At 45.5% G+C, this 19,702-nt stretch overlaps 1 protein-coding gene across 12 annotated transcripts in view; it reads right to left on the minus strand.

Moving 5' to 3' along the window:
- Window positions 1–3,173: 3,173 nt before the first annotated feature.
- Aptx (aprataxin) overlaps window positions 3,174–19,702 on the minus strand; it is a 39,590-nt gene continuing 23,061 nt past the window's right edge. For 8 of the 12 annotated variants that reach the window (XM_006538166.3, NM_001025444.3, XM_006538167.4 and 5 more), the window contains exons 2-8: window positions 18,313–18,449; window positions 16,473–16,519; window positions 15,948–16,232; window positions 14,486–14,545; window positions 12,065–12,291; window positions 9,205–9,308; window positions 3,174–7,809 (exon numbers count right to left, since the gene is read on the minus strand). In XM_006538166.3, coding sequence (XP_006538229.1) covers window positions 7,655–7,809; window positions 9,205–9,308; window positions 12,065–12,291; window positions 14,486–14,545; window positions 15,948–16,232; window positions 16,473–16,519; window positions 18,313–18,442 — 1,008 coding nt within the window. In that variant the 5' untranslated portion in view covers window positions 18,443–18,449 and the 3' untranslated portion in view covers window positions 3,174–7,654. The remainder of the gene's footprint in view (window positions 7,810–9,204; window positions 9,309–12,064; window positions 12,292–14,485; window positions 14,546–15,947; window positions 16,233–16,472; window positions 16,520–18,312; window positions 18,450–19,702) is intronic. The other 4 variants (NM_001025445.2, XM_030253699.1, XM_006538171.4 and 1 more) reach the window with 1 other exon arrangement.

Genomic DNA, 19,702 nt, shown 5'->3' on the forward strand with positions numbered 1-19,702 from the left:
CCTTCATATAACAACCTGAAAAGAGACTGACTAAATAAATATCACACATAGGAATTAATTTTTGGCCCTACCCATCTCCCTAACCTCCCACCCCAAACCCAGAGCTCACTAGAATGCATGGGCATCCTCCTCCTTTGGAAGCCACATTTCTTTCAGGATTGGTCCCATCTCTTCCCATAAATGGTCTGGCATTCCTCCTACCATCTTCAACTGAAAAACAAATTGCCTACGGAACATTGCTTAGCAGGTCACCCTGGCTCCTGCAAACCTAAGGTTTAAACCTATAAAAAAAAGTGTATGCAGAATTTTTGGTTGTTCTGAAGAGTGCCTCTGGGCAGATCACACGCAGTGACAAGTTCTTTCCAAACTGTGACCGTTCAATCTCCTACAAAAGTCAGATTCTCATGTTGAGCATCCACAGTGGCAGCTCTGGCTCACGTTCACCCACACCCAGAAGTGGGTTCAGGATTAACACACAAGGTGAGTGCACAGTCCTTTGAATGGTGCCGCCTCTCCGCTGGTAGGCAGTCAGGGGCAAGGGGCTCTGCTGAGAATTTCTTCATTGCTCAGCTTTCAGCTACCACAGGAAATATGGAGAGATCAGTTTGGTTTCGCTCACTGTTTCAAAGGTGTAGGACATGGTAGCTTAGCCCTGTTGCCCAGGAGGCAGGAGCATTTAGTACAGTCAAGTACTGGGAAGCAAAAAAGAAACAGGAAGAGACCAGAGTTCCAGCATCCTCTTCAAGAATATGTCCCCAGTGACCAGATCTTCCTCCACAAGGCCCCCTGGCCAACACCACCATTATGTAGGGGCCAAGCCTTTGACATATGGACTGGGCATGGGTATCCAAATCAAAGCAATTATCTCAGAGATAATATCATTTAGCTAAGCCAAGGACAAGAGGGGCTCCTGAAACCCCAAACCACTGACACCTATCAAAGAGACAAATAGTCTGGGAGGTGTGGTCTCACATTCTAGTCTCCCTAATGTACATGCCTGTCTACTAGCAATGCTGTTCTTTTCTCTTGAAAGTCTTGTCTTAGTGCTGGGTTACTACTATGAGGAGAGGAGATCCTTGGGAAAGAAGCACTTTATATAAGAACTTACCCCTGATAAAAGTTCATAGAGTGCAAACTGAATAGAACCAAAGTCCGAGGCTGAATTTCCAGCCCCACACAGACTTAGCATGCTGGCTCACACCTACAATCCCAGAACTCCGAAGGTGGAAGCAAAAGGATCAGAAGTTAGGGGTCTGGGCTACATAGGGCGTTCAAGGTCATCCTGGGTTATATGACACCCTATCTCAAAAAATAAAAATAAAAAATAAAACAAAAACCCTTAACTGTGGTCTTTAGAAAAGAGTTCGAGGCCAGCCTGGTCTACAAAGTGAGCTCCAGGACAGCCAGGGCTATACAGAGAAACCCTGTCTCGAAAAACCAAAAAAAAAAAAAAAAAAAAAAAAAAAAAAAAAAACCAACAACAACAACAAAAAAAGAAAAAGAAAACAAAGTCCCCTAAAAATATCCATTCCAAAGGGACCTTACATGTTGATGAATTTTTAAACAATTCTCTTCCACTAAATGCATCACATCAAACAAACTTCCCTGCAGATTAATGAGGGTTCCTCTACTTTGAGAATATCAGTGAGGGGCTGGGGCCACACATGCTGCATTAAAGAGAACAGCATCCTGCACTGAGTCATAGCTGCCACCAGAGGGCGTGTGCATCATCCTTCCCTGACATGGCTGCCTCAGAACTTACCTGCAGGAAAGCTCTGAATGGGCTGTGCAGTAAATGTCTCCACTAAGAACCTAAGTCAGAATATACAGAGGCGCCTTGGAAGACACAGCTCTAACTAGGAGTCTCCATCAAATCCCTCCCCTCAGAGCTCAGGGAACCTCACAGGAAAGGAGGTAAAAGGATTATAAGAGCCAGAGGGAATGGAGGACGCCAGGAGAGCCTGGCCCACTAAGTCATCATGATCAAAGCTCATATGAGCTCAGAGACTGAAGCAGCAAGCACAGGGCTAGCACATGCGTGCATCAGGTCGTGTGTGTGTGTGTGTGTGTGTGTGTGTGTGTGCGCGCGCGCGATATAGCTTTCAGTTTAGTGTTTTTGTGGGACTCCTGGGTGTGGGTTTCTGAGTCCTGTGCCTTCTCTTTGGCTCTTTCCAGTCTGTGGTTCTTTGTCCAACTTCAATGATATGATGGCTTGTGCTTTGCTAATTTTTTTTATTTTGTTGTTTTATTGTTATCTCTTGGAATCCTCTTCTCTTCTAATGAGAGACAGAAAAAAAGCAGGCGCAGATTAGGGGTGGGGAGTGAAACTAGGTAAAGTAGAGGAAGGGGAAACTGTGACAAGGATATATTGTATGAGAAATCTATTTTCCAAAATATAAACTTACCATTCCCAGGGATGAGACTGCTCTCTCGTCTCTCTACTGGCAGTAGCCATCAATTCTAATGGTATGTGGGTTTTTTGTTTGTTCATGTACTTATTATTGGGAATTGCATGGGCCGCAGTGCACACAAAGATCAGAGGCAACTTGCGGGGTCAGTTCTCTCCGTCCACTATATGGGCTCCCGAAATCCAACTCTGGTCAGGCTCACACAACCTGAAGGCAAGACCCTACTGCTGAAGACATCATACACTTGGGATGTAGGATTCAGAGAACCAAACTGGAGCTGATCTAGGAGCCCCCTCCCTGAGGACCAGCTCTCAAAGTATCAGAAGGTGCCGAGCGAGCAGCCAAGGGAGAAAAGCAGTCAGCAGTCCTACCCGGCTGTGAAGACCACAGACCATAGCCACGATCTCTCCCATGGCACAACAGTAAGATGTCTTACCCCCAGCAAGAAATGTCTAACTAGATTAAGAGATAAATATGACCAACATACACCATATCTATGAAGGTGTTGTGATGAAACAGGTGTGGTGGTGTACGACTTTAGTTTCAGCATTGGAAAGACACAAACACCCCAAGGCACAACGCCTCTGAGTTTCAGGACAGCCAAGGCCATATGACAGAGAAAACCTGCCCTTAAAAAAGTCATAATGAAACTATTGCTTTGTACAACTCATATAGGCTGGTAAGTTAAAACACGTACATATTTTAAAGTGCAGACCCTGAAACAGGAGACTTACATAATATCTTCCCAAAAACCTTAGGCCGCAAGAGGATTAAAAATTCTTTATTCACATGCTGCCACCTGGTGGCCAAAGTGAGAAAACTGAAACGCTCTCACAGGAGAATCCCATTTTGTGGACTGAAAAGCTAAAACATTAGGTAGAAAACATACTGTCTTCTCCACACACCCCTCATTCCTACCTGTAAGAGAGCCTTTGCCCATTCAGGATGGCATCAAGAGGCTATCAGATGAAAAACTGGTTGACCATACAGCACACTACCTCCCTCATTACAGTCCAGTGTGAGAGAAGTCTCTTTACTGTTTGCTAGCAAAAAGCATGACACTACTTTATTCACTCAACAAAATCTTGTGTCCTTTATTTTCAGGTAGTCAGAATTCCATTGTGAAGGTGACAGAGGACCCCATGGGAAACAGGGTCCCCAGCCTACACTGTCATGTAGTTGTGTCTCATAGCGGCTCCGGCCTCAGGGGATTTGGGTTAAAGGTTTCCACGTGCAACAGGTACCTTTTTCTCATTCATGTAAAGATGATGCAATGGGCTGTCAGCTTGTCAGGGGCAAGTTCAGTCAGGTCTACATACTGTGGTCTCCTCCTAACATCTTGAGTCTCTTCTCACTCATGACCACCACAATCGGCTGTATTTGAGAATCTGACCTATCGCTGGGTTCTTGAAAACAAAAGTAAGTTCCCAGCTGCCACAAACTAGAGAGTCTGTGGTGTGGAAATGTCAGCGGCAGATAAGAATCCAGCTGGTCCACTGGCTCCTTAGAACTGAGTGCCAGAAGCCCCTCCTCTGCCCTGTGCTCCACCCCTTACCTGCAGGGTCCAGCCACAGAAGGGTTAGTTGACTCACGGTGACCCACACATGAAGGGGTCTCATGCTCTGAAATCAGTGTTCTGAGAACACTTCCTAGCTGGGCACGATAGCAATATACCCAGAACTTTCAAGGCAAAGGCAGTTGGGTCTTGAATTCAAGACCAAGCTGAGCTACATGAGTTCCAGGTCAGTCTTGGCTACATAGTAAGACCAATCTCAGAATAGGTAAGTGTTGTCTCTGCCTTTGTCTGGTGTGCTAAGGTGGCTTTGTGCATGCGTCAATCTCTGCCATACTCTGCCTCCAACGGGCCTGGAGTCAGGGGAGCCAAGAACTTTGAGACCACCAATATGAGGTAATTGTTCTGAGTCTGGCTGACTGCATTCCACAGGATGATGTCCCGGGTATCTGTCTTCTCGAAAAGGACACAATTTCCTTCTTATTTATGGCTTAAATAATGCTCCATTATATACCTCCAAATTTTGAATGTCCTGGTGTCACCATAAAGCCTGAGTGACAAACTGGCAATCCCACAGCCAGTATGTTCATCACCAAAGGAAGTCAGGACAGAAACTCAAACAGGGAAGGAACCTAGAAGCAGAAACTGATGCAGAGACCACGAGCGGGGTGCCACCCAATGGCTTGCTTCCCCTGGCTTGCTCAGCTGCCTTCTCATAGGACCTAGGACCACTAGTCCAGGGATGGCACCACCTCCAATGGTGCTCTCCCCATTGGTCACTAATTATGAAAATGCCTTACAGTTGGATCTCATTTTCTCAACTGAACATCCTTCTTCTCTGATGACTCTTAGCTTGTGTCAAATTGACACACAAAACCAGCCAATGCACCATTATCAACATCCAAAAGGAAAGAGCATTCTAAAGAGGCAGATCTGAACATTACTGCAGAAGGGAATGGTATTCCATGACAATATTTCATTCTCAGAAGACACTGAATCGTAATTAAATACAGACAATGTCTACCTAATCCTTGTGCATTTGTTTTGTTTTGTGTTTTCTTTTTGTGGTGTACTTGCATCCCAGCAGCCTGGATCCACAGACTGGCAGATCTCTGCAAGTTCAAAGCCAACCTAGTCTACATGTTGAGTTCTAGGATAGCTTGGGATGAGGTAAGGTTGTGGTGGGTGGGTGTGTGTGTGTGTGTGTGTGTGTGTGTGTGTGTGTGTGTGTTTACTTGAGAATTAAGTTATTACTTTTTAAAAAGAGTACTTCTGACTTACTGGAACTCAGTGGGTAAAGACACTTATAGCCAAGCCCAATGACATGAGTTCAATCCCCAGGACCCACATGGTGGAGACAACTGACATCTGGAAATTGTCCTCTTGCCTACACACACACAGTGTGTGTCAGCCCACAGTAGCAGAGATGGGTGGCCTATTCACAGGAGGCCAACCAGGAACAGGTATAGCCTTCAAAAGCCTGATCCTGGAGACTATGTCTGCCAGCCAGGCCTCACTTCCTAAAGGCTCCACAGCATCTAGCACACACTGCATGGAAAGGACCTGCCACTCTGAAACATGAGCCTGTGGAGTTAGTCCAGATTTGAATCATAACCACTGCTTTGATAACATTGTCCTTCCTGGCTATGAAGGGCCAAGGTCAAACGGGCAAAATAATATTCTTTGGCACCTCAGATATAACTTTATTTCCCCCTTTTAAATGTTTTATTTGCTTATTTGACACAGGCCTCATGTAGTCCAGACTTCCAGTTCACCATACAGACAAGGATAACCCGGAACTCCCGGCCCTCCTTGCTCCACCACCTCCTACATTTGGGGATTGCAGGAGACTTTGCCACTGTGCCTGGCTTTAGATGTGGCTGGCTTTCTTCTACTCTGCAGTCTCCCATCATCCCTCCCTCTGCTTCTGAAGGAAGGCTTCAACTAATTGTGCAATGACACGTCTGTCAAGTAATGCAGAGGCCAGACAGTCTTCTCCCCCTAGTGATGAAAGCCCACTGGGGAGAGGAGAGCTATGGGATGAATATACTTAATACCTCAACACCTGGTTCCTGCATGTCATAATTTATATTTTTTTCCTCTAAGAGATCTAATTTTTTAAAAATTTTAATTATGTATGAATATGTATGTCTGTATTCAGGTTTGTGTACTGGAATGCATGCCCACGGCGCTCAAAAGAGGGTGTAGGATCCCCTGGAGCTATAGGTGTCTGTGAGCCACCTGCTGTGGGTGCTGGGAACAAAACTCGGGTCCTCAGGAATAACAGCAGGCACTTAGCCCGGCCTTACAAAATCTATTTGGGGCAGAATGAAGAATGTAAGCATGGTCATCTCACTCTCAGAATGTTCCCCATTATACCTGACATTCTTACACTGTCTGATACACACACTCCTAGTACTGTATAACCAAATACTCAGTTTAATATTGATGTGCTAAACTATATAGTATTAGGTAGAAATTAAATGAACTATTTTGCAACATCTGTTTTTCCCAGATGCATTGGGGAAACTTTATCTGAAGTTTAGATAAATGCTCTGTAATTCTCAAGAGCAGTAGTGGAAGCCTCAGTAAAATCTGCCTGAAGCTAAAAATACACATTGCCCAGGCTGCTCTCCATGCAGACTGTACAGTCAACTGACAGCTCACACCACCCCAGGCTGCCCTCAGCACAGACTGTACAGTTCACACCACTCCAGGCTGCCCTCAGCACAGACTATATAGCTCACACCACCCCAGGCTGCCCTCAGCACAGACTGTACAGCTCACACCGCCCCAGTCTGCCCTCAGCACAGACTATACAGTTCACACCGCCCCAGGCTGCCCTCAGCACAGACTATACAGTTCACACCGCCCCCAGGCTGCCCTCAGCACAGACTGTACAGTTCACACCGCCCCAGGCTGCCCTCAGCACAGACTGTACAGTTCACACCGCCCCAGGCTGCCCTCAGCACAGACTGTACAGTTCACACCGCCCCAGGCTGCCCTCAGCACAGACTGTACAGTTCACACCGCCCCAGGCTGCCCTCAGCACAGACTGTACAGCTCACACCGCCCCAGGCTGCCCTCAGCACAGACTGTATAGTTCACACCGCCCCAGGCTGCCCTCAGCACAGACTGTACAGTTCACACCACCCCAGGCTGCCCTCAGCACAGACTGTACTGTTAACATTACTGTGCCCAGTATTACCACTTCCTCTTCCCTGACACAGTCATACACAAATTATCTCTCTGTGTAGATGACTGCCACATATTTTCAACTAGACACTCAGCCTGGTGCAGTAGATTGAAAGCCTCCTCATGGGGGAAGAGGAATCTCATAGAGCAGACTAAAGGCAGAACCAGGCCCCTCAGAACCTCAGCTACCTTGATGAACAGATACTACACAATCCAGGAACGAGGGTAGGAACAAAATATATTACCAATCCTCTGCTTCTACATCGTGCATTTGAGTCTCAAGCCGGCTTTGCCCTCTCATTAGTCAGGCCTGTCATGGTCCTGGGAAGGGTGACCAGGCATGTCTCAGCCTCCATTACCAGAGAATACACCCACAAAACCCGAATTCCCAGTTCCTGCACCAGAGTGCACCCAATGTGTGGCTGCTCAAGAATAAATAAGCTTTGTTTCGAAGAAGTGTACGCTTTAGTTCAGGATTGAACGGAGCATAGGCAATGCGGACAGATGCTAGCACTGCCCTTGGTCGCCGAGACGAGTGTCACCCGCCCCAGTGCTTCCTGAGGTGCTCTTTCAGCTGCGGGATGGAAGGCAGCAGCTGCTGACACTCATGGCAACGGAGAGGCAGCTTCAAGAGCTCACAAGTGCCATCTTTAACAGTCACTCTGCCGGCTTCCTGAACCATCTTGATCACAGCTACAAACAAAAGGAAGGTGCAGAACCCAGTTATTTTGGAAAGCCAGTAAGACACCAAGAAAAAGCTAAAAAACATGACTCTAATCAACATACCCAGTATCCTAAGGCTCACACTGAGCAGATTCTAAGTCTGCGCAGCCTCCCGCTGAGATGATACACTCCCTCAGGACACACTCCACATAGCCACATTATGGGCTTCTCACCATGCTTTTCCCCGGGTGGCTCTTTGAAAACTGGTAGCCGCCACATTTACACCACAGCAGTCCTGAAGTAGTATATAAACTATACTAGGAAATGCTTACACCCCAAATATACAGAGCACCCCTGCCTACTGCTAACACAGCAGGAGACTCCTGCTCCAGAACTCCTGAGCCCCTCCTCATCCAACAACTGCTTAGCACTTAGTGTCCCCTCTGAAGCCTCGGGTACTCAAAGTGTGGTCCACAGTTGTTGGCAGTATTCAGTGAGGTGGTAGTAACTTTAAGAGATGGGACCTCAGGCTGGTAGGATGGCTCAGCGGGTAACAGCACTGACTGCTCTTCCAAAGGTCCTGAGTTCAAATCTCAGCAACCACATGGTGGCTCAAAACCACCCGTAACAGGATCTGACTCCCTCTGCTGGTGCGTCTGAAGACAGCTATAGTGTACTTATGTATAATAATAAATAAATCTTTTTTTTTAAAAAGTACATGCTATTTAAAAAAAAAAAAAAAAAAACAAACAAACAAGAGATGGGACCTCGCTGGAGAAAATAAGTCACTAGGTGTCCCTTGAAGGTGTGCTTCGTCCCAGGTCCCTTCCCCTCTTCCCCCTCCCCACTCTCCCACCCTCTCCTCTCCCTCCCTGACAAGAAGTGAGCAGCGTTGCTCCCCCTCGTCCTCCCTACCAACGTTGAGCCTCGCCACAGCCCAGCAGCAGAGCCACGGACAAGTCCAATAGGAACCTATGGACAGGTTTAACTTCTTAGGTTACATCAGTATAATGACACAGTGACAAAGCCTGGCTAGCACAGACTCCAGCAACGGTTAGACTCAGAACCTGTGTAGCTCCTTCCCAGTGAAGCATCCAGCCCAGCGCACGAGCTTCAGAACACCTGGCAGTAGCTCTACTGAGCAGGCCTAACTCATCTGCTGTCAAAATCAAACACTTTTGACCCTGACATAACAGCTCCCTCCAGGGCCCCTCCAGGATGTTCACAGCAAAGTAGCGACCCTATTACCATGAAACATCTTTGTTCATTTTAGGAGTGGCCTTTTTATAGAGATCACTAAATATATGAGGCCATTTGAGGCCAGGTTGTTACTTAGAGAAGCAACTGAGTCAGATAGCAAAACATCTAAGAAAATGAAGTAAATATTAAAAAATAAAATGAAAAATAAAAACAGAAAATATTTACCTTGTGATTCCAGAAAGTATTCTGTATTAAAAGAATTCCAATGCTTTTTGTTTTTAAGGCAAGGAGAATCAAAATCCTGGCTGATCACATGAAGATGTACGTGGCTAGTTGAAAGTAGGAAAACAAAAAAGAACCGAGTATTAAAAACTGGTGTAATCAGGATGACAGCAGTCAAAGCAAGCACAGGAACATACAGTTCGGACGCTGTGTCCGCTCAGGGCAACCTACCCAGTCATTTAGGAGAGAATAGTTAGTCCTTGCCATGTGTGCAGGACCGCTTCATGTCAACTTGACACAAGCTAAAGTCACCTGAGAGGAGGGACCCTCCATTAAGAAAATTCTTCCAGCAAATACCTAATAAATTCTTCCAGAAAATACCTAATAAAAAATATTAAAAAAAAGAAAAAAAGAAAATTCTTCCAGCCAGGCGTCAGTGGCCCAGGCCTTTAAACCCAGAGTGCTGGAGGCAGAGGCAGGCAGATCTCTGTGACTTCAAGGCCAGCTTGGCCTGCAGTGTGTGTTCTGGAATAGCCAGTGCTACACAGAGACACCCTGTCTCAAAACAAAACAAAACAAAACAAAAAACAAAAACAACAACAAATAAAAAGAAAATGCCTCCATGAGATCACGCTGTATGAAAGTCCATAAGGTGTTTTCTTAATTAGTGATTGATGGAGGAGGGCCCATGAATTGTGGGTGGTGTCATCCCTGTGCTGGTGGTTCTTGGTTCTATAAGAAAGCAGGCTGAGTAAGTCATGAGGAGCAAGCCGGTAAGCAGCACCCTCCACAGCCTCTGGAACAGCTCCTGCCTCCAGGTTCCTGCTCTGAGTTTCTGCCCTGACTTCCTATGATGATGAACAGCAATATGGAAGGGTAAGCCAAAGAAACCCTTTCCTCATCAAGTTTCTTTGGTCGTGGTGTTTCATAACAGCACCAGCAACCCTAATCAAGACATCATGCAAGCACAAAGACCTAAATTTAATTTTCAGCACTGACGTGAAAAAGTCAGGCACAGCAATACACACTCTCCTAGCACCGAGGAGGCAGTCTAACAAATCAGCAGGTCCCACGTTCACTGGGTTCCCCTGTCCCATATGCCTTTAATCTCAGCAGTCTGGAGGCTTAGATAGCAGGAACTCTCAAAGTTCAAGGGAAGCCTGGTTTGCATAACAAGTTCCAAGCCATCCAGAGCTACACAGTGCGATGCTGTCTCAAACAGATGGATGGATAGAAAACCAATAATGAGGTGCTGTCTTAAATAAATAAATAAATAAATAAGAAAGCAATAGTGAGAGAGAGTGTCTCAAAAAAATAAATTCAGGGGGCTGGTGAGATGGCTCAGTGGGTAAGAGCACCCGACTGCTCTTCCGAAGGTCCAGAGTTCAAATCCCAGCAACCACATGGTGGCTCACAACCATCCGTAACAAGATCTGACTCCCCCTTCTGGTGTGTCTGAAGACAGCTACAGTGTACTTACATATAATAATAAATAAATCTTTAAAAAAAAAAAATAAAAAAATAAATTCATAAATACAAAAATAAATAAGGGAGAAAGCAAGTGGCCTCACATACACATGCATACACACACACATATGAATATTTAATGCTTAGTAAGTATCTAATTAAACATTAGGCATTTCATAGTAAATAATATAGGATAGGACTTTGCATCTAGAATAATTAAATTCTAATGAAGAAAAACAAATAAGTAAGAAAAATTCAAATAACATTTTAAAAAAGAACATGCCATGCATGCTGGCACATGTCTGAAATCCTAGCGCTTGGGAAGTTGAAGTAGGAGGATTCTGAATTTAAGGCCAGCCTGGGCTAGAGTGAGAACCTGTCTGAAAGAAAGAGAGGGAGAGGGAGAGGGAGAGGGAGAGAGGGAGAGGGAGAGAGGGAGAGGGAGAGGGGGAGGGGGAGGGGGAGAGGGAGAGGGAGAGGGAGAGGGAGAGGGAGAGCTAAGGGGTTGCAGAGATGTCTCAGCAGTTAAGAGCAGGAGTTGCTCCTCCAGAGGACCCACATTATTATCAACCATCTCTAACTCCAGTTCCAACAGATCCCATGCCCCCTTCTGGCCTCCATGGACACCAAGGACACATATAATAGATGTACATGCAGGCAAACCATCCATACACATAAAATAAAAATAAATCTCAAAAATATTCAAGTGGTTATCTGGAGTAGAAACCCCTGTAGCCCCAGCCTCAGGAAGCTGATGTGACAAGAGTCCCAAAAAATAAAAACCTTTACAATCTAAGTTTCCTGTTGTTTATTATAGGATCGTTTTTTAAAAGTTGGGACAGAGGCATACCCAAAGGCATAGCCCATGCATTCTCTTTTTGCTTGGACCAAATAAATTGAAAGAGTTTATCCTACATGCACTCTGTGGGAGAAAAACAACCATTCTGCCCCAAATTCTTCTCCAACTAAGCCAGTGAAGTACAGTCCCCACATTTTCGCTCATTTATTTGAAGCTGTGCGTACCCTGAGCTGATTTCTACAGAAGTCCATGATGCTTTGTTTCCTTTAGAGCAATGGTCCTTAATTATTTAGTTATTAAAGGTAACTCCAAGAATGTCAACAAGCCACAAGCCACTGAGCCCTCATCTAAGGTATCGAAGCTACTTCATCAAGCTTGCATGTTGAAACGCTTAACCTCTGAGGTAAGTATAAAACTACAAGGGACTGAATTACATGCAGAAGCAGGAACCTGGGCTCACAGGCAAGTTAGGCAAGTACGAGATTTGGCCCATGTGCCTCGCAAACATCCCATTGCCTCCCCTGGGCTACTCAGCGACTCAAGTGCAGGCTGCTCACAGGACACACCAGCATACACCACCCTCACCCCAAGGCTTACCTCATGCTGGGAATGGCATGGTAGCCCAATCGGAAGCGCAGTTTGCTGGATCCAGCAAAATCTGCTATCACCTTCTCCCCCACAGCGTGCATATGTTTGAGAAGTTCAAGGTGTTCACTGGTCACAACCTTCAGACTGGAAATGGAGGCCCACGGTAAGACCAGCCAGTGGTGACGGGCCTTGGGGTATTTATCCTTAATCACCACCACCTGGTCGTCTTTGTAAACCTAGCGGAGAGCGCGGGAAGGAAGGAAAGAGGCAGCAGCTGAGGACCTTCTGTGCACGTGCCGTCTGCTCAGTCAGTCACTGACTTACTTGAAAACACGGTGGAGAAAGTTTTAAGAGGTAGAGCAGATGCAGACACACTGCCAGCGTCTTACACCCGTCACATCATTACACAGTGAGGAATCAGGCTTCCAACCCAAACCCCATAAACTCCAGAGCCCAGGTTTTGAAACAGCACACTACATAGGCTACAGAGAAGATACACAGTACAAGAGCTCTCAAGAACTCAATGTTAAATCTCCCCAGGCAGAATTCAACCCCAGCTCTCTAACACAGACCTGCATCCATGTGTGTAGACCTCAAGGAACCCTGACTGAAGCAGGCCTCAAAGGCTCCTCCAAAGATGACTTCTGACATGTCGGAAGACAGCATTACGACAGTCACCCTCTGATGATCCCTTCAAAAGGACCTTGCTCAGGTTAGCAAAATCTCTTTTTTTAACACTTATTATTTATTTGGGGAGAGCACAGGACAACTTAAGGAGTTTATTCTCTCCTGCCATGTTGATTCCAGGACTGAACTCAAGTTGTCAGCCTTGGCAGCAAGCACCCTTACCCACTAAGCCCTCTTGCCAGTCCACAATCTCTCCTAACAGCAGCCAGAAGGTAAAAGGAGACAAAGCAGACAGCATATTCATCTCAAGAAGTAAGCGACCGGGCTGGTGAGATGGCTCAGTGGGTAAGAGCACCCGACTGCTTTTCCAAAGGTCCAGAGTTCAAATCCCAGCAACCACATGGTGGCTCACAACCATCTGTGACAAGATCTGACGCCCTCTCCTGGAGTGTCTGAAGACAGCTACAGTGTACTTACATATAATAATAAATAAAAATCTAAAAAAAAAAAAAAAAATTTTTAATAAAAAAAAAAAAAAAAAAAAAAAAGAAGAAGTAAGCGACCTCCAGTTACTTTTTATAAAACCACTTTAACAAACTCACAATCAAAAACCAGTGCACTATGTATCAAAAGATGGCCTAGTCGGCCATCACTGGAAAGAGAGGCCCATTGGACTTGCAAACTTTATATGCCCCAGTACAGGGGAACGCCAGGGCCAAAATGTGGGAGTGGGTGGGTAGGGGAGTGGGTGGGAGGGTATGGGGGACTTTTGGGATAGCATTGGAAATGTAAATGAGGAAAATATGTAATAAAAAGTATAAAAAAAAAAAAACCAGTGCACAGATTAAGGTAGCTACTCACACACACTTGCCCAGTACTCAATGTTGTGTATCTCAGTGAACTTTTATAGTTAAAATGGCCATTTTGAGGCTGTGGGGTTTCATTTAGGGTTTAACACTATCAATAACAATCTATGCACTTATGTGCAACGAAAAGAAAAAGCGATGCAAGCTCAGGCTAGAAACAGCTTACATGCTCTTTCATGACCCCCGTGCCCATCAACCCTGAATGGATAATGTGCCATATATACAAAATGGAGTGCATTTGGGAATCAGGGGCTGGGCATGGAGGTGTATGATCTTACCCCAGCACTCAGGAAGCACAGGCGGACACACCTCTGAGTCTGAGGAAAGCCTGCTCTACAGAGCATTTCAGGACACCAAGGCTATAGAAAGAGACCCTGTCTCAAAAAAGGGGCGAGGGGGCCACTGCAGAGAAGATCTTAAGAGTACAGCTATTCTTCCAGGATCCAGGCTTGATTCCCAATACCCACATAGTGATCCGCAATCATCCAGTCCCAGGGGACTCTTCTGGCATCCTCACGCACCAGGCACATACATGTGCACAGACATACATACAGGCAAAACACCCTTCACATTAAAATAAATCAAAAATGTTTTCAAAAGAAAAATGAAATCACAAAATCTACAGGAAAATGGATGAACTCAAAAAGTATAATACTAAGCAAGGTGATCCAAAATCAGGAAATTTTCATATATATGGCTCCTAGCCTATAATGTATGCACGTATATGTGGAAACAGCTATTAAGTGTGGGTATAGTATAACATTTAGAGAAGAGACCAAAAATGTAGTGTTAAGTGATTCTTGTCCTCATAGACCAGTGCAGTAACAGAATCCCACGAGGAAGAGCTGGCATCCTTTGGCTTCATCTATAGTTACCACGTTAGTAGCATGCTCATGGACTCTATGACAGACACTAAAGTATACAATTTTATTCTGACCTGCATTTTGGGGTCTTTCATAGACATCTTCAAGCCTTGACTCCAGTGGCCCAGTGATTCCTAAATAAAAAAACAATGTAAATGAGAATGCCAGTAATGAAATGTAGCTAATACTACTTATCAGCAGCGTCCAAATGAAACATGGAAGGAAGGTTAGCTTTGAGAATGACACTAGGCTTCCTTTGCTTCGGCCCATCGCCCTTTAGGACCACAAGCTTCCCCACCATCTTCTACATCTAGACCTGGGTGTAAGGATGGAGGCCTGCCATGGAACTTTGTCCAATGTGCAAGGATTGCTACCTTGACTAGGAGCAGCTAATATTACCTGAGTAAGACGGTGGCAGTACTGGGCCAAATATTCACTTACTGGGAGATGGACGAGGAGGGAGGACACACAAGCAGCTATCAGCTGCTGGAGAGGGAGCCTCCTCTCTGATAGAGTAGTCACACTTAAGCTGCCCAGGCCCCTGTAACCACGATTAGACTCGATGGTTTACCAACTTAAACTTGGGTGGCATGGTTGGTCTGTCATTAGTGCCATATCTGGGATGAAGAGAGATCCATTCACATCTCCCCAGGAAAAGCTCCATAAAGCCAAAACTGCCAGTTTTAAATCGTCCTCCTTGCCTGCTTACACTCCAGCTGCAGCCTACCCAAGTGTCTCCTTTGACATCAACATGTGAAAAACTATCTATGAAGGCTTCAGTGTTAACCGGTAGGTAGACAGGCAAATGACCCATTTTAGTATTAAACGTTAATTATACTATAATGGGAATAGATGTGTAAGGAGTGGATGAAGTCCTGAATGAATGTGTGTTGTTGCCATGACCAGTCATGGAGAGAACTTCAGTGCCTAGATGGATAAGGCCCAGAGGGATGACAAACCCCTCCTCTGGTCCAAGTGGTTATAAATGGCTAGCTGTGCAGTGCATGCAGAAGCCGTCAATCACAACTCCTCCTGCAAGATGTTTATAGCCTGAGACTGTTCCCTTACAAAGACCTCCTACCAGAGTTACCTAAACCTGTCTCCCTGTTCAGCTATACACAATAAAGCCACCTCCTCAATTCAGATGTATAAAACAACCATGCTGAGTTTCCGGGCTGTTGGTGGTGCTGCAGCTCCATTAGGTAACAGAGCCTACCCATTTCCAGCTTCTCTGTATGTGTGTCTGTCCTTTTTTCATTCCCTCACTAAGCTGGGCAGGGTGTGTCACACTGTCATTACTGACTGCCCTGTCTTTCTTCAAGTGGTTTACCTCAGGAACTTAATAGAAAAGAATCTAAAGGGACATTCACCAAGTGATTTTCAGGCCACAAACAAGTGACTCTTTCATCATGGTTAAGAACCCTCATTAGATTAATACCATCTCACTGTGTACAAACAATGTACCGTGTACACAACAATTAAGCAGTCATTATGTCAATTCATCTCCACAGCATCTTTCAAGCACACCATTCTCACCTTTTTGGTGGCTCCATTCTTGTCCTTCTTAGGGGACACAGAGCACTGGCTGGGGCTGCTCCCAGGTGCCAGCCCTGTCCCAGACTCAGCTTCCATCTCCTCACTATCACAGTCTGACCTCTTTCTCTTCCTCTGTGTTAGGTTAGGGCTCTCTGCCACTTCCTCAAACTCTACGATGTATGGATAAAGTCCATTCACCATGTGGAGAACCTGACCAGGCAGCAGCTTCTTCTCTTGGTCCTTCCCGATGACGCCCGAGTCAATGCTGGTGGGGTTGACCCCCATCTGTGGATACACCGTTATAATGTATAATGTATAATGTATAATGTATAATGTGTAATAGCAGTAATGCCATTGGTGATAGAGCTGGTGCTATATTAACTGCTTACTCTACCTGCCTGGCACTCACTCTATCACTTCCCCATGACAGAGGAGCGTTCATCAGCTGACACAGACAGTCGAAAGCAACGGCATAAGAAAACTATCGAGTATAAAACTGGAGAAACAAGGCGCGAACACACATACCTGCTGTACTTTGACATATCCCTTGTTACACTCTGCTTTCAACTGTACTGAAAGAAATAAGAAAAATTAAACACAAATGCAACCAAAACTGGGTACTCTGCTGTCCCCAAAGGACAACAAAGCTTGACTGCTGCAGTCAACCCCCAGCTGAGCCTGTTCTGCTTGTGCCTGGGCCTACAAATCCTACCAATTTCTAATAGCTTCAAACCCTTCCATAAACTGTCCATCAGCGAGCTGGCCATGGTGGAAATCTCAGACTTGGAAAGTAGAGTCCAGATTAGTTCAAGGCCAGCCTTGGCTGCCTAGCCAGTGTGTGAGGTCAGTCTGGAATATGTAAGAATATCTTAACTGCTCATGTGCAACTGCTCATGTGCAACTGCTCATGTGCAAGCACATGCATGCGCGCGCGCACACACACATATTATATTAGTGCATGTATTCTGTTACCTACTGCTAATATTCTGGCTGAAACCCTGGGGTGGTGAGGGGAGTGGAGGCTGGAAAGATGGCTCAGTGGCTAGTAGTACTCACTTGCTTTTCCCAGAGAGCCTAAGCTTGGTTCCCAACACTGGGCGGCTCATTACCACCTCTCACCCTAGGTCCAGAGCAATCTGACGCCTCCGCCTCCACAGGGAACTGAAGTCAAACATACACCCACACAGATACACATGTAATTTTAAAATAATAAAAATAAATCAGAAAAGCAAACAAGTGCTCAGTGTCTTTCACTCTTTGAAGCTGGTTGCAGTGGCACACACCTTTAAATCCCAGCACCTCAGAGGCAGAAACAGGAGGAGCTCTGTGAGGTAGAGGCCAGCCTAGTCCATATAGTGAGCTCCAGGACAGCCAAGGCTACAAAGTGAGCCAGAAAGAAAGAGAGAAAGAGAGAAAGAGAGAAAGAGAGAGAGAGAGAGAGAGAGAGAGAGAAAGAAAGAAAGAGAGAGAGAGAGAGAGAGAGAGAGAGAGAGAGAGAGAGAAAAAAAAAGAAAAAAAACTGTGAGGCAGCTTTCATGAACCCCTACGGACCCCTAGGCAGCTCGGGATCACAGACTGCCAACAGGAGAAAAGCTCCTGCTCATGATTAGATAAGCTCCTACTATTGGGGAGAAGGAGAACCTACCTAGAGCTGGGGCTGAAGCTAAAGTAGGAGAGGGCTTCTCTAGCATGAGCTTCAAGACAAGGAACATTAGCATCAAGTGACTTCAACAGAGAAAGAGGTAGAAGATAGGATCTCGGGAAACAGAAGTCCAAGCTAGCCTGAAGAAAGAATGTTCAAGAAAGCAATGCAGAGCCCCAACTCTAAATCCAGAACCTTAGGATTTACCCTGAGCATGCCTACAGATTGCAGGAAATTGTGCATGCGTGTGCGTGTGCTTGCATGCCTCCCTTTTAGCTTTTCCCATAAACCATTTGAAAGATGAGCTGGATGCCGCATTCCTAGAGACCTACCCTCTGTGTGAGGCGGTGTGTAAAGCCTGACACCACCCCACTATGACTCAGATAGGGTTTCAGCTTGGCGATTCCAGTATTAACTTCTCTTTCTGCTCAACGCATAATTACTGGACACAGCAGAGTACAAGACTCAGTCCTGCCATCCCAATGTAGCAAGATGTCAGCCACCTATCCCTTACCTGAATCTGCCTTACATGTTAGTACACAGGATGATTCTGGATTCAGATCCAGAGCCCAGGTATTAGCTGAAAGAACACAACTTATAAACCTTGTTTTTGGAATACAATAAGTTTTTCAGCAAGAACACCAGGAAATGTGTTTCTCTCTCTGGTTATCACTGTCCCCCATAACTAAACACAGTCATCTTCACATTGTTATGACGAGTTACCTTGCTGTCGGGAACATTTCTTATCTGTGATCTTGGTCTCTGGGCTTCGACCAATCACAACAGCTTCCAAATGGGGAAGTTTGATTCGCTGGTGCCTGCTGTCCTGTCTCACCAACCAGCACACTCGCATCTTAGCTCTAAAAACAAAACAGAATCGCTGAAAAACACATCACCCAGGCCACGCCCAGCCTCACACACACCTGACTTCCAGGATGGTCACTAAGACAGGTGACTTCATCTCCCTAGTCTCAACTTCCTCACCTATAAAGGTGTGATAATGACAGGACTCAGAGGCTGCTGAGGATTAATGAGATAATGCAGGTAAGTAAGAACCCAGGCCTTCAAACATTTGTTACACATCTGTTGATAGCCTATGCCGGGCATTAGGTTAAGTGCAGAGTGTCCCTCAGAAGTAAGTTAAAGAGGCTGGAGTAGGGTATGTTAGAGTATGTGAGCTGACAATGCATACATACACTAGTTACTGCGATAAGACACAAGCACGCCTAGAGAGTAACCAAACATGCCACTAGCCCAGTGACAGGACTGGCCCTTGAGAGTAATAAAAAGGGTCTCATGAAGAAAGGGATATATTTAAGGGTTTGGGTTGTAACAGAGAAGCAAGAACTGAATGACAAAGATGTGGAGCCAAGAGAAATGGCTGAGCAGTAACAGCTCTTACAGCTCTTCAGGTACCTACATCACCTACATCGTGGTTCACAACCATCTCTAACTTCAATTTCAGGGAATCTAACACCCTCTCCTGACCTCCACGGTCATTACACACATATTTACATATATACAAACAAAACACTCAAAGAAAAAACAATCCTAAAGAAAAAAAAGTTCTTCAGGTCTCTGGTGTCTTTCTATGTATCAGGCTTCTCTCTCTCACTCTCTTTTCTTTTTGTTTGGGGGTCGGGGAAATTAACTGAAGTCAGGGCTTTGTACATGCTAGGCAAGTGCAGTCCCACTGAACTACATTCCTAGTCCTTATTTGAGAGAGAATGTGTGTGCTTGTCAGTTTGTGCACCACATGCACACAATACCTGCATGCCTAGGTTTAACCTAAGGCTACAGCCATTGCAACCACCACAGGTCAAATGTGCTAACTGCTAAGCTGTCTCTCCAGCCCTGCTCTTTCTTTTTCTCATGTCAGCACTGGGTAGCCTGGAACCATTTAGACTAAGCTGGTCTCCAACGCTCAGAGATCTAAGACCTCTGTCTGTCTCCTACGTAGCAAGTTCCCAGGCCAGCCAAGACTACATTGTAAGACCCTGTCTCAAAAACAAGAAAAGGAGGAATCTAGAAAATATACTTATATTCTGGTGACATTTGGAAAATAACAAAGGAGTAAAGAGATAGCAAACAAAAGATTTCTAATTTAGCCAGA

The sequence above is a fragment of the Mus musculus genome, chromosome 4 (genome assembly GCF_000001635.26).
Source record: "Mus musculus strain C57BL/6J chromosome 4, GRCm38.p6 C57BL/6J".
Lineage (NCBI taxonomy): Eukaryota > Metazoa > Chordata > Mammalia > Rodentia > Muridae > Mus > Mus musculus.